General features: G+C 55.2%; 1 protein-coding gene across 4 annotated transcripts; it reads right to left on the reverse strand.

The window, feature by feature from the left end:
- Positions 1–775: 775 nt before the first annotated feature.
- Positions 776–11,214, reverse strand: PI16 (peptidase inhibitor 16). Of its 4 annotated transcripts, none has more exons than XM_023212687.1 (7): positions 10,656–11,214; positions 6,215–6,436; positions 4,061–4,170; positions 3,647–3,735; positions 2,587–2,685; positions 1,648–1,787; positions 776–1,220 (listed from the first exon to the last, which is right to left on the reverse strand). In XM_023212687.1, exons 1-6 carry the CDS (start codon positions 10,824–10,826, stop codon positions 1,666–1,668), a joined length of 813 nt encoding a protein of 270 aa, XP_023068455.1. In that variant the 5' UTR covers positions 10,827–11,214; the 3' UTR covers positions 776–1,220; positions 1,648–1,665. The 4 variants fall into 4 exon arrangements, with proteins under 4 accessions (XP_023068455.1, XP_023068453.1, XP_023068452.1 ...); XM_023212685.1 differs by having other exon boundaries at positions 2,128–2,685; XM_023212684.1 differs by having other exon boundaries at positions 1,999–2,685.
- Between the last annotated feature and the right edge of the window lie 262 nt (positions 11,215–11,476).

Raw genomic sequence — 11,476 nt, forward strand, 5'->3', positions numbered from 1 at the left:
CTGTCTCTACTAAAAATACAAAAATTAGCCAGGCGTGTTGGCGGGCGCCTATAATCCCAGCTACTTGGGAGGCTGAGGCAGGAGAATCACTTGAACCTGGGGGGCGGCGGTTGCAGTGAGCCGAGATCGCGCCACTTCACCCCAGCCTGGGCGACGGAGTAAAACTCTATCTCAAAAACAAAAAAAGTAAAAGAGGGGAGTGTCCTCCTTGGTTACAGGTTGGTTCCCAGCCCTGCCCTGACTTGGGTGGTGTCCTGTTTGACTACTCACCCTCCAGCGCTGGTCTGGAGACTTGCCCTGTCCCTCCCTACCACCCAAGCCACCCTCAGTCACCCACCACTGCTACCCCAACATATGTGTGCCTTTCTGATCCTCAGCACCTCTGGACGGTCCTCCCGTGCTCCCCTGGGGAGGGTCTGGGACTCCAGATCCCTTTCTTAGGACTCTTCCAAGCACCTGGGGCTGGCAGAGCCTTGCCTGACGTGCATTTCTGACCTTGTGTCCCAGATAGGCCTAGGCAGCAGCACCCCTGTGAAGAGGCCGCATGCCATGCTTTGATCCTGGGCTCCAAACCCGTCTAGGCCCCGCTGGTGACTCCTGAAGCTGGGAGAGTCAGTCCAGCACCCTTGGCCTTCCTTTGGCTCTTCCCCTTCCTGGTGGCCACCTGTGATTAGGGGGAGGGGAGAGTTATAGGAAGGAAAAGAAGGGTGTGTCCCAAAGAGGAGACACTAAATGGAGTGTTTTAGAGGAGGGGGATGTGAAAGAGAAGGAACAGTTGCCACAGGTTGGACAGGTTTTTATTGGAGAGTCAGGAGTTGCTTTCCTTCCCTTGTCCCTGCCTCCCCTACCCACAGAACCCCACTGTGGGGCTTGTCCTTCATCTGCCCCTTGCAGTCCCCGTCCCCAGCTACACAGGTACTCAGGGAGAGCACGGATACTGTGTGGGCAGACAGCCCCAGGCCAGGTAGGCAGTGAGCTGCCTCAAATCCTCCCACCCCCAGGACTCAGGAGGGAGGGGCAGGAGAGGTGTGGGCCCAGTGTGCAGTCCTCAGGCGGCCCCCTGCGCTTGCAGTCAGCCAGGCCTTGTGCCTCCAGGATGGTGTGATGAGGCACATGCCCCGTAGCCTTTCCCTTCCAGAGGGCCTTAACCAAGAAGCATCTTGTTTAGGGGCTGGGGACAGGGTGAGGAAGATGACAGGAGGACAGCTGACCTCTTCACCCTGAGAAGGCAAGAGGCACTTCTGAGGAACAGTCCTGGACTCAGATGGCTCAAGGAAGAGGCCAGGGGACTGGAAGGGGCCCAGGGGTTCCTGGGAAGCCTGAGATCCTCTGTCTAGGAGAGAAGCTGATAGCCACAGGACAACCTGAGAGTGGGCACGTGTGAATACCCCTCAGAACAGTCTGCAGCCAGCTGAGGGATGGGCCTACCCAGACAGAGCCAAGGCACTCCTGGGGCAATGCCAGGGGCTGCCCCTGTAGACGCCTCCCAGGAGGACAAGAGTGCTGGCCTGGAATCTGGCCAGAAGTTGGGGTGAAGGGGGGCTGCTGGGCCACAGAGCAGGACCTGCCCAGGAAGCTGTGGCCTCTCACTTGGAGGAAGACAATCTAGGTGGGCATGAGGCCAGGGCCCTCCGCACTAGGCCTTGCCTTTGAGTGGTATCCGCTTCAGAAGATTCCAGCCAACATCAGGGGAAGCAGGAGCAGTAGTCCCAGGAGAGGGCCCCACACATGACCAGGGCCTGGGTTCAGCCCTGACACGACGCTAGGCTTGTCAGGGCCCTCTGCACCTGTGGGAAGAGAGCGGCTTTGCCTCAGCCTAGAGACGGCTGTGCCTGCCGTCCCGCCCACCCCACCATGCAAGGAGGTGGGGCAGCAGCCAGGGAGGAAGCTCCTACTCACAGGGCGCATGCCCCACCGTGCTCATACCACCTACAGCTGGGGCAGGACACTGCCATTCCAGAGCCAGGAGGGGAGTGGGACCGATGCCACGGGCCTTACCTGGCAAGGACGACTGCAGAGCCAGGGCACGCCCACCCGTGGCATTAGCGGTGGCAGAGGTATTGGGGGAATTGGGCAGGGACTTGGAGGAGGTGTGCCCCGTGTGGTCCAGTGTGGCCTGCAGCTCACCTGGCTTGTCCTGGGCTGGAAAAACTGAGGCCAAGACCTCACTGGAAGGAGGCAACTCAGCCTCAGCTTCTCCCTCAGCCTCAGCCTCCTCCTGGGCATGGGGTAGGAGCTCCCTTGCCCCTGTCAGGGACATCTTGGGGTCCAGAGAGTTCTCTGGGCTCCCAAAGGGCACTTTTGTTTTGTCTGTCACTTTGTCTGCTGATTTTGGGATAGGAACATGGGTCGATTCCGGGAAGGTAACTGGCTCCTCATCCAAGGAGGGCAGGCTGTGAGCTGCCAAAATGGAAGGCACCTCAGTTGTTACAGAAGGTGGAGCCTCTGTTGCCACGGAGGGCGGGTCTTTTGTTGCTAAGGAAGTTGGGGCCTGGGTTTCCACAGCAGGCAGAGCCTTGGTTGCCGGGGAACCTGAGACCTCTGTTACCAAGAAAGCCGGAATCCCCGTTGCTAGGGAAGGAGTACCCATTTTCCTAGAATCTGAGGCTTCAGTTGCCAGGAAGGATGGGCCCTCAGTTACCAGGTAAGGCAAATCCTGGGCGTCTTCCGGGCTTCCGATGGGTTCTGATAAGACAGAGGAGAACTGGCCTGAGTGCTGCAAGTAGGACCTCACATCTCTCACCGCACCGCAAACCAAGTGACGCGATCAAATGTCCTACTAGGACACACAAACACACACACACTTCTCCAGCGAATATGCCCCTCATTGAAAATAAAAGTTACAAGCCGGGCGCGGTGGCTCACGCCTGTAATCCCAGCACTTTGGGAGGCTGAGGCTGGCGGATCACCTGAGGTCAGGAGTTTGAGACCAGCCTGACCAACATGGAGAAACCCCATCTCTACTAAAAATACAAAATTAGCCGGGCGTGGTGGCGCATGCCTGTAATCCCAGCTACTTGGGGAGGCTGAGGCAGGAGAATTGCTTGAACCCGGGAGGCAGAGGTTGCAGGTGAGCAGAGATAGAGCCATTGCACTCCAGCCTGGGCAACAAGAGCAAAACTCTGTCAAAAAGGAAAAAAAAAAGAAAAGAACAGAAAAGAAACTCTACTTCTGGTGATTGACACAGTTGCTCCTCTCTCCACCTCCTGGTCCAAGTCTCTCTACATTCGTACTTGCCCTTTTTCAGGGGACTTCTCCAGCGGGATCCCGGTCCCTCACACGGCTCCTCCCGCAAGGTCGGCCCCGCCCTCTTGAAGCCCTCTGACCGTGCCCACCGGCCTGGCCCCGCCCGCTCCTCAAGACCCTAACGATTGGCCACGTCCACCTCACGCGGGCCCCCCGAAGCCGCCAGACTTTCTAACATCCTCCCTTTGAAGGGTTGAAATCCGGCCACTTGGAACGACAGGGCGCCAAAGTGGCTGCGCGTGGAGAGCTAAGGGAGCCGCCAGGGGCCCCAGGTGGTCGCATCCAGCCCGGCCCCTCCCCTGCCCACGTCCCGCTCAGTCCAGTGAGGCTCTTAGACCATCCAGTCTGCATCGCATCCCTTCCACACCCCCTGCCCCTACCCATCCACCCGTGGACTCACCACAGAGGGAGTTCTTGCAGCCATAGCCGGAGGGACATTGGGAGCACGGGGTCCCCTCCTGGTAGGGCCGTTTCCCCTTCACGTTCCCCCTACAGGAGGTCAGGAGTATGCTGAGGGGAGGGGGTCGACCTCTCCCAACCCTCTCCCCAACTCCTATACACACATCTACTCTGGATGTGCCCTTGGGTCTCCTGACTGCCAGCCACTGACTTGCTGGGTGATCTTGGGCTCCTCGTGGCCCTCTCTGGCCGATGAGAGCAGACCACCATTGGAGCCTTCACAGCTCCCTGGATGGTATAGCTCCAGACTGACCCCTCTTCTCCCACTCCCTCAGGCTGTGGCCAACTCTGCCCTCCCCTTGGCTCTGCCTGTGCCTTCCCCCTCTCCATCTCCAGGGTTCCCCCCAGCACTCACGGGGGCTCATAGTTGCACACCAGTAATTCGATGTTGGTTTCCTCAACACCCCGGAGCTTCTCACAGAAGTGGGAACCGCAGCCGATCCTCTCTGTCTTGGCCCAAACCACCTGAAGGAGGGCAAACCTGGCAGCTCAGCCCCATGCCAGGTGGCATGGTGCCTTCCTGGCATCCCACTACACCCGCCTTACAGGGGTGGGGAGAAGAGGCACCCTATAGCCTGTGACATTCACGTTCCCAAAGCCATGCAGGTTCAGGACAAAACTCTGACCAGGCGGAGGGATGGGGGAGTTCGTCCCTAACGGTCTACCCTCCTCCACTAACCACACACACCACTTTGCCAGGCCTCTTTTCCTCTCAAAACCTTCCCTCAGCTCCAGGACTGTGATATACCCTCATTAATTTTTTCTGTGGGCTCTTCCTAGAGGCTCTTGCACTTAAAATGAAGGGTATATGCAAAGGAAAGAATCTCAAATGGTAGAATTTTAGACCTCAGCAACAAGGAAAGTCCAAGGTGGGGAGCAGGAGGAGCCATTTTGAAAGTGGAACCTCCCCCAAATCACAAGTGAGCAGGACCTGTTATGGTTGTTTCTCAGTGTGGGTCTCTTAGCTGCTAGAATGACTTCTATCTTTATCAAACAAAAAGTCCAACAACATTTGTGTGCTGCCATGGGGTGAGACCAGCAGCCTTTCCTTGCTGGTTCTAGGCCCAATCTGCCCAGGAATCTCTGCTGAAATTAGCTGAAGGTCTCCCTGGTGTTGAACACCTTCTCGGCAGAAACAACTCCAGAGTGCATGCACCCTCAGCCCCAGAGAAGGCTGGGGCGGAGCTGCGCTGACTTACTCCCTGCTGGGTCCTAATAACAATCCCTGAAGAAACAAGTGGGTGAGGGTGGAGGGAGAGGGAGGGGTGGCAGGATCCAGAGGGAAAGGGCCAGGAAGGGTGCTGGGCCCTCACAACTTTCTGACCTGGGTGGGTGCTGCTGGGATTTCCTCCCTAAAGATAAAGACTAAAAAAAAAAATAAAAGATGAAGACTAAAAATAGCATGAAAAAGAAAGGGAATTGGTGGCCATGGGTGGGAAGATGGTTGGTTTCTTTTCTTTTAATTGTTTGTCATGTTACTATTTGTACAACACATAAGCACTGGCAGGAGAAAAAATAATTCAGTAACACTAATGTTAATTCCCCTACACACACACACACATCTTATCCGCAAGCCCAAACTTTCAAAATGCGGTGAGAATCCAGACAGCAGCAAAGTGAGACTGGGGAGCGGGAAATTCTATCAGAAATCTCCCTGAAGCCTTCATTCAGCCACAATTTGCTCTTCATCGTTATGCATAATTGTTAAATGCAAAAGAAAAACTAAACAAAATTGTCTATTTGCTTTATTAGTCCCTGGCAGATGACAAGTAGCAAATTAGACACCATAATAAATGCAAAGCAGCCACAGAGAGAAGTTAAGGGACTATCTGCTACTGGGGCAAACAGCCCTGCACTATCTGGGGGAAGAGGGGCAGGACCACTTGGAGCACCGTACAGTATTGCCTAGGTCAATAACCACAATCCATAAAACTGGCTCTGTGACACCTAACATGTCCCACTGCCCCCACTCCTTTTTATTTATTTATTCTTTGAGACAGGGCCTCCCTCTGTCGCCCTGGCTGGAGTGTAGGGGCGCGATCACGACTCACTGCAGCCTCAACCTCCCGCCTGAAGTGATCCTTCCACCTCAGCCTCCAGGTTAGCTGGTGGGCGCCACCGCGCCCAGCAAAGTTTTTTGTATTTTTTTGTAGGGACAGGGATCTCGCCATGTTGCCCAGGCTGGTCTCCAACTCCTGGCCTCAAGCGATCCTCCTAGCTCGGCCTCCCAAATTGCTGGGATTACAGGCGTGAGCTACCGCGCCTGGCCTAGCGGCCTAGGTTTTCAAAAGACTGTAGAGAAGCCGACTCCGTCAGAGGCTTAGACAGTGTATTAGCTGCAGTGAAAGGACAAGATCTGCAAAGTATCTGAGGGGACTTGGAGTGAGGCCCGCCTCCTGTAGCGAGGACGCTTAGGAACGGTGAAGGTAGAGGTGGCCCCGCCCACGGAGCACGTGGCCCCACCCCCACGCCGCGAGGCTCCGCCCTGCCCCGCCCGCCGGGCCCACACCTGCGTGTAGTGGCCGCACATCTGGCCCGGGCTGCAGGTGGCGGCGCTGAGGTTGTAGTGCTCGCGCTCGTGGTGCCACTCCTCCATGGCCAGCGGCACGTCCAGGCCCTGGTCGGTGATGGCGAACAGATTCTCGCCGCGCCGCCCGCGGTCCTTGTTGTGGCCCCACACGCACTGCCGTGCGTAGGCCTTGGCGAAGGCGGCCAGCTCCTCGTCCCATCTCTGCAGGGCAGGTGAGAGAAGGGAGGTGAGGATGCCCACAGATGCTGTGGGGACCAAGCAAAAGGTCGAGGAAGTCGTGGGGGAAATCCTTCCGGCACCTCCTTAGCGGGGTGACTCTTGGGCATGGCCTGAAACAGGTCTCTGCTCTGGGTAGGCTTCTGTGGGGAGGTGGAGGACGCCATCCCAGGCCGAGGAGCTGGACCGTTCACCCTCTGTGTGACTGCACGGATTGTCTAACCTTTCTGCACCCTCAGAGGGCTGAGGAGTGGATGAGGTGGTGTTGGTGACAGTGTTATTATAAAAAGCCTCACGTGAAAAAAGTGGCCGTACATGCCCCTGCCTACCTCCCAGGCCTCCTTGAACTTCTCTGAAGAGCACAGGATGTCCGGTGAGATCGATGTTGAGGGGCTGGGTCGTTTATTCAGCCCATTTCACCCCCACTCAACCAGGAACCTGACTTGAGGGCTGGCACCTTCCTCTCCCTCTAAGCCCCCACCCTCCCCTTGGGACACCCAGCCCCCATGCCTTTACCCTCTGCAGGCTCCCTCCCCAGTGCTGTTCCTAATTGCTCCCAACCCTTGTCAGTGGCAACCCCCTTTCTCCAAGAAAATTAAGTGTCTCTAGGTGACACTGAATGTCACAGGCCTCTCACCAAGGAGCCTACTTTCAGAGCCTTGGTAACCCACTGTCAGACCCCAGTGACAGTCTTCTCCAGTGGGGACCTCAGGTGAGATGGTGGGAGAGGAAATTTTAGGTTCAGGGCCTTTGAGATTGTGTCCCTGGCTGAGAGGCAGGCCGCGTGTGGGTGGGAACAGGGATTAACAAGGCATCCAACCCAAAGGATTGAGGAGGGGAAGCCTGGATCCCATTAAATGCTGTCCTTGGCTTCTCCTGGAAATCCATGGCCTGGAGGCAGCTTTTGCTCCACCCTATGGGGGCCCAGCCAGCTGTGGGAGCCAGACAGCCCATAAAGCACCAAGAGCTTGGGTGACCCTGAGGGGAGGTGGCTGTGTGGCCCCACCCACTCCCCACCCACTCAAGGCTTTCAGGAGCCGCTGCCTGGCATGGGGATGGGTGCACCTGGCTGGGATGGCTCCACAGCTGTGACCTTGGGTGAGTATCTTTCCCTCTCTGGACATTTTTGTCCTGAATCACTGGTCCCTGAGATTCTCTCAACTCTGGCAACAGTGGGAGATTGGGAGTGGGAAAGGGGCAGGGCGCTGGGGACCAGCGTCAGGGTGTCTGAGACGACCTGTGAGGTGCCAGGCTGGACTGTGAGTGCTGTCAGGATACGGCATGGATGGATCCCCAGTGTCTGGTGCAGTACTAGCACATAGTAGGTGCTCAACAGATACTTGTCAACTATTGATGACTGAGACAGGGCCCTGCTTAAAGCAGTCTCCCCCTACAGAGTCTGCCTGTAATTTCCATTCTGACAAGATACCTGGAGCCCCACCATTAGCGTCATTGCTTTGGTCTTAAGGATTCTCAGTCAGTCATCCAGAGCCCCCTGTGGAGTTGTAAGACTCTCAGCACCCACCCACATTGGCCACATGGTCACCATCTAGAAGCAAGTCCATTCATTCATTCATTCGTTCGTTCATTCATTCATTCAACAGTCCTGGGCATTGTGTCAGCCCTGGGACAACAGCAGGAACCAAGAAGCCCAAGCTTCCGTTGACATAAAAGTCATTTGGGCCACCACATGGTAAATGACAGATGTGCAACAAGTACTATAGGGGCACCAAAGAGGGCCATCTAGCCCAGCCAAAGGTGGAGAGGGAGACACCAAAAAGATGAGGCATTAGCCAGCTGTGGGGGAGAGGCGTCCTAATCAGAAGGCACACATCAGCAAAGGCATGAAGCTGGGAAACATTTTGGCTAGGAAAAGACAAGCTGTTTAGGTTACAGAAGAATAAAGGGCAAGCGGGAGAGGAGGATGGAGAGATAGGCAGGGGCCAGAACACACAGAGCCTTCTCAGTTAGGAGCCGGAGCTTTATCCTGAGGCAGTAGGGAGCTGTGGGAGCCACTGAAGGATTTTGAGCAGGTCAGGCCCATGTGTTGGATTACTCATTCTGACAGCAGAGGCCAGAAGCTGGGGAACAGGTAGGGGCTATCCTAGGAGTCCTTGGGTTCAAGAATGAAGGAACCCTGAACCAGGGTTGTGCCAAAAAGAGAAGGGGGTAGGGGGAACGGTTAGATTTCAAGGACAATTGAACCTTCAGGGGGGCAAAACTGGTACTGATTAGACCTGGAGGCTGAGAGGGAAGCGTTCATGATAACCCCCACCTGCCTCACCCTGGATCCATTCCCTCTTTTGTGTTAATCAGACACTTATTGAGCACTTACTGTGTGCCAGGCATTCTTCTGAGTGCTTTACACATATTCACTCATTTAACCCTACAATTACCATAGCTAAAAGGGAATTATTCCACTGTTATCATCCCCATTTTACAGATGAGGAGACAGGCACCGAGAGTTTAACTTGGCTAAGGTCACAAAGCTAATAAGTAACAAAGGCAAGATTTGAACCCAGGCCATTTGGCTGCAGAGTCCCTGCCCTCGCCACTATTGAGGTTGAACCTGAGTCTTGTCCTGAATGTTTCCTGGCATCCCAGCCCCAGCCTCATCTCCTCCTCCTCATAACACTCCCCATTAGGCAGCAGCATATCCCCTCAGTGTCCCAACTGCCTCCCAGAATGTTGCCCCGCTCCAAGGTGCACCTCTGTCTGAGAAGCAGCTCCCAGCCTGTGTGGCCCCCCGTCTCAGCCAGCAAGACTGTAGGGCATCAGGGATCTACAGGTGGGGAACCTGAAGCCCAACCACGAGGCGCAGGCCTCAATCAGGGCGCCGTTGGCAGAGCTGCGTCTGCAACTCCTGGTTTGTTGTCTACCTTTCCTGGATGCCCAGGCTGGCACAGCTGTGAACGGCAGGGCTGGGTGTGTGTGCAGAGCTCTTCCTAGATCTTTCTCACATGTCATCCTGTCTGACGCCCAGGGCAGGGATCGCCAGCCCCATGTTTCCATCTGGAAACAGAGGCCTTTGAAGGGAAAGGGGTCCACCCAGAGTTAATTCAGTCAGATCACATGGGGCTGAGGTTAGAACTTAGGTTTGGGGCCCCAGGCTCACTGTTGTGTTCCCCAAGGTGCATCTGTTCTCTCAGGCACCAGCTCCAGGGGTCCCTGATCCCTAAACACTGCCCAGCAACCTCCCCAGCCATCTGAGGGTGGGTGGAGGGGACAGGCTAGTTCAGCCCTCAGGGAGGGCAGGAAGGGGGTGAATTTCTCACTTTATCTCCTTTAATCCTGCATATAGACAGCCCGCCTCTCACCCTGCCATAAATAGCTCTTCCTAAGAGAAGTAACTAGCCCTAAATCTGGCTCTGTCTCCTGTGTGCATGTACATGTATGTTTACTACATCTGCGTGTTTCGCCTGACATAAATAGTATTTTTACATGTCTTCAGACTTCATGTAAAGAGACCCTACTGTGTATTTTTTAGAGATTTTATTTCCTCCCCCATTCAGTATGATATCTGTGAGATTCAGTCCACACTGGTATATACGTAGCTCTAATTCTGACCGCCTTTTACAGATGAGACACGGGATCGGCAAGGTTACAGGACTTGCCTCGAATCACAGGTTTTGTAGGTGACCAAGACAGAATTCGGACTGTGTGATCCAGAGCCCTCTCTGCTTCTGGATCCTGCTGTCACCTACCTCCTTAGCACCTGCATTCTACCCCAGGTGCCCATGCCCATCCTGCTGCCCTGCTTCCTCTTGTCCTCTTCTTGGCAGGCGTGTGAAAGACCGTTTTTCACAAAGGTGTTAAGAACTTCCCGGGTTCCCCCACCAAGGGCACATGCATTTGAAGAAGTGCTGGGGAAAAGTCACTGGAGTGGGAAGCCAGGTTTTGGGTCTGGCTCTACCAGCTGTGTGACCCCAACAAGTCCGTCTGAGCCTCACTTTCCTCATCTGTATTATGAGGTTGCTTATAGGGGCCTGTGAATTTTATTAGGCAGGTGCAAAAGTAATTGTGGTTTTTGCCATTAAAAGTAATGTAACATAATGTCAGGGACTCGGGGACTCTGTCACTGACCAGAGAAAGGAGAAGAATTCTGAAATAGCTTCAGCATGTGGAGCAGGGTAAGAGGGCCTGGTGACAGACCCTGGCCAGCACCCCTTCTATCCCAGCCAGCAAGCGCCGTGGCCACACTTACCATGTGCAGCATGTCTGAGGCCGGTGGGGATACCTGGGCCCGGTAGAGGTTGTGCAGCTCCAGCATCAGACGTTTCTCCTCGTCTGTGAGGGCTCCAGCGGGGCCTGTGGTGGCCACCAGCAGTAGCAGCAGCGGCAGCAGAAGCATCAGGAAACTGCAGGAGCCGTGCATGGTGGCCAGCCGTCTCTCCTTCTCCCGTGCAGGGGTCTGGCAGCTGGATTTAAAGTCCTTCCCACACAAGCACCACCCTGGCTGGGGAGGGGCAGTGGGGGCTGTGTCTGAGGCCCAGCCCGACTCACACAATGTCTCAAGGAGGGCTGGGTGCCTTGGGTCCCGACCAGCATCAAGTGCACTCCCCTTGGAGTCCTTGGCAAAAACCTCCTTTCTCTCGGTAACGGGGGCTCAGGCCAAAAGCTGTTTGAGTTCCTAAGTTGTGGACAGATCCTTCAGGGGCAAAATCATAGTAACCTCTGCAGAGCTGTGACTGGTTGCACCCAGGTCACACCCACTGTGTGTTGAGGATAGATAAGAGAAAGGAAACCACAGACCCTACCCACAGAGGAGTGGGCAAGATGAGGAAGCTATAGGCTTTTGAAAGGATGGAGGAAGACCAGATGTATTTGATAAAAGGCTGAGCCAACCTGAATCAGAATCCTGGTTCTGCCCCTTGCTATCTGTGTTTTGGCAGCTTTCTCAAGTGAATCAGTGACAATAATAGTACCTACCTCATAGGACTGGAGGGAAGATTCAATGACATATAATGTATGTAAAGCACCTAGTATGGTATGTGGCACAGAGTAGACCCTCAGTAGCAGTTGACA

The sequence above is a fragment of the Piliocolobus tephrosceles genome, chromosome 5, assembly GCF_002776525.5.
Source record: "Piliocolobus tephrosceles isolate RC106 chromosome 5, ASM277652v3, whole genome shotgun sequence".
Lineage (NCBI taxonomy): Eukaryota > Metazoa > Chordata > Mammalia > Primates > Cercopithecidae > Piliocolobus > Piliocolobus tephrosceles.

Coding starts and splice junctions, on each gene's coding strand:
- PI16 (XM_023212684.1), bottom strand. CDS start 10,826: ATGCACGGCTCCTGCAGTTTCCTGATGCTTCTGCTGCCGCTGCTGCTA. Junction 6,437..10,655: donor CCTCAGACATGCTGCACATG/GTAAGTGTGGCC, acceptor CCTGCCCTGCAG/AGATGGGACGAGGAGCTGGC. Junction 3,736..4,060: donor GTGTGCAACTATGAGCCCCC/GTGAGTGCTGGG, acceptor GACCTCCTGTAG/GGGGAACGTGAAGGGGAAAC.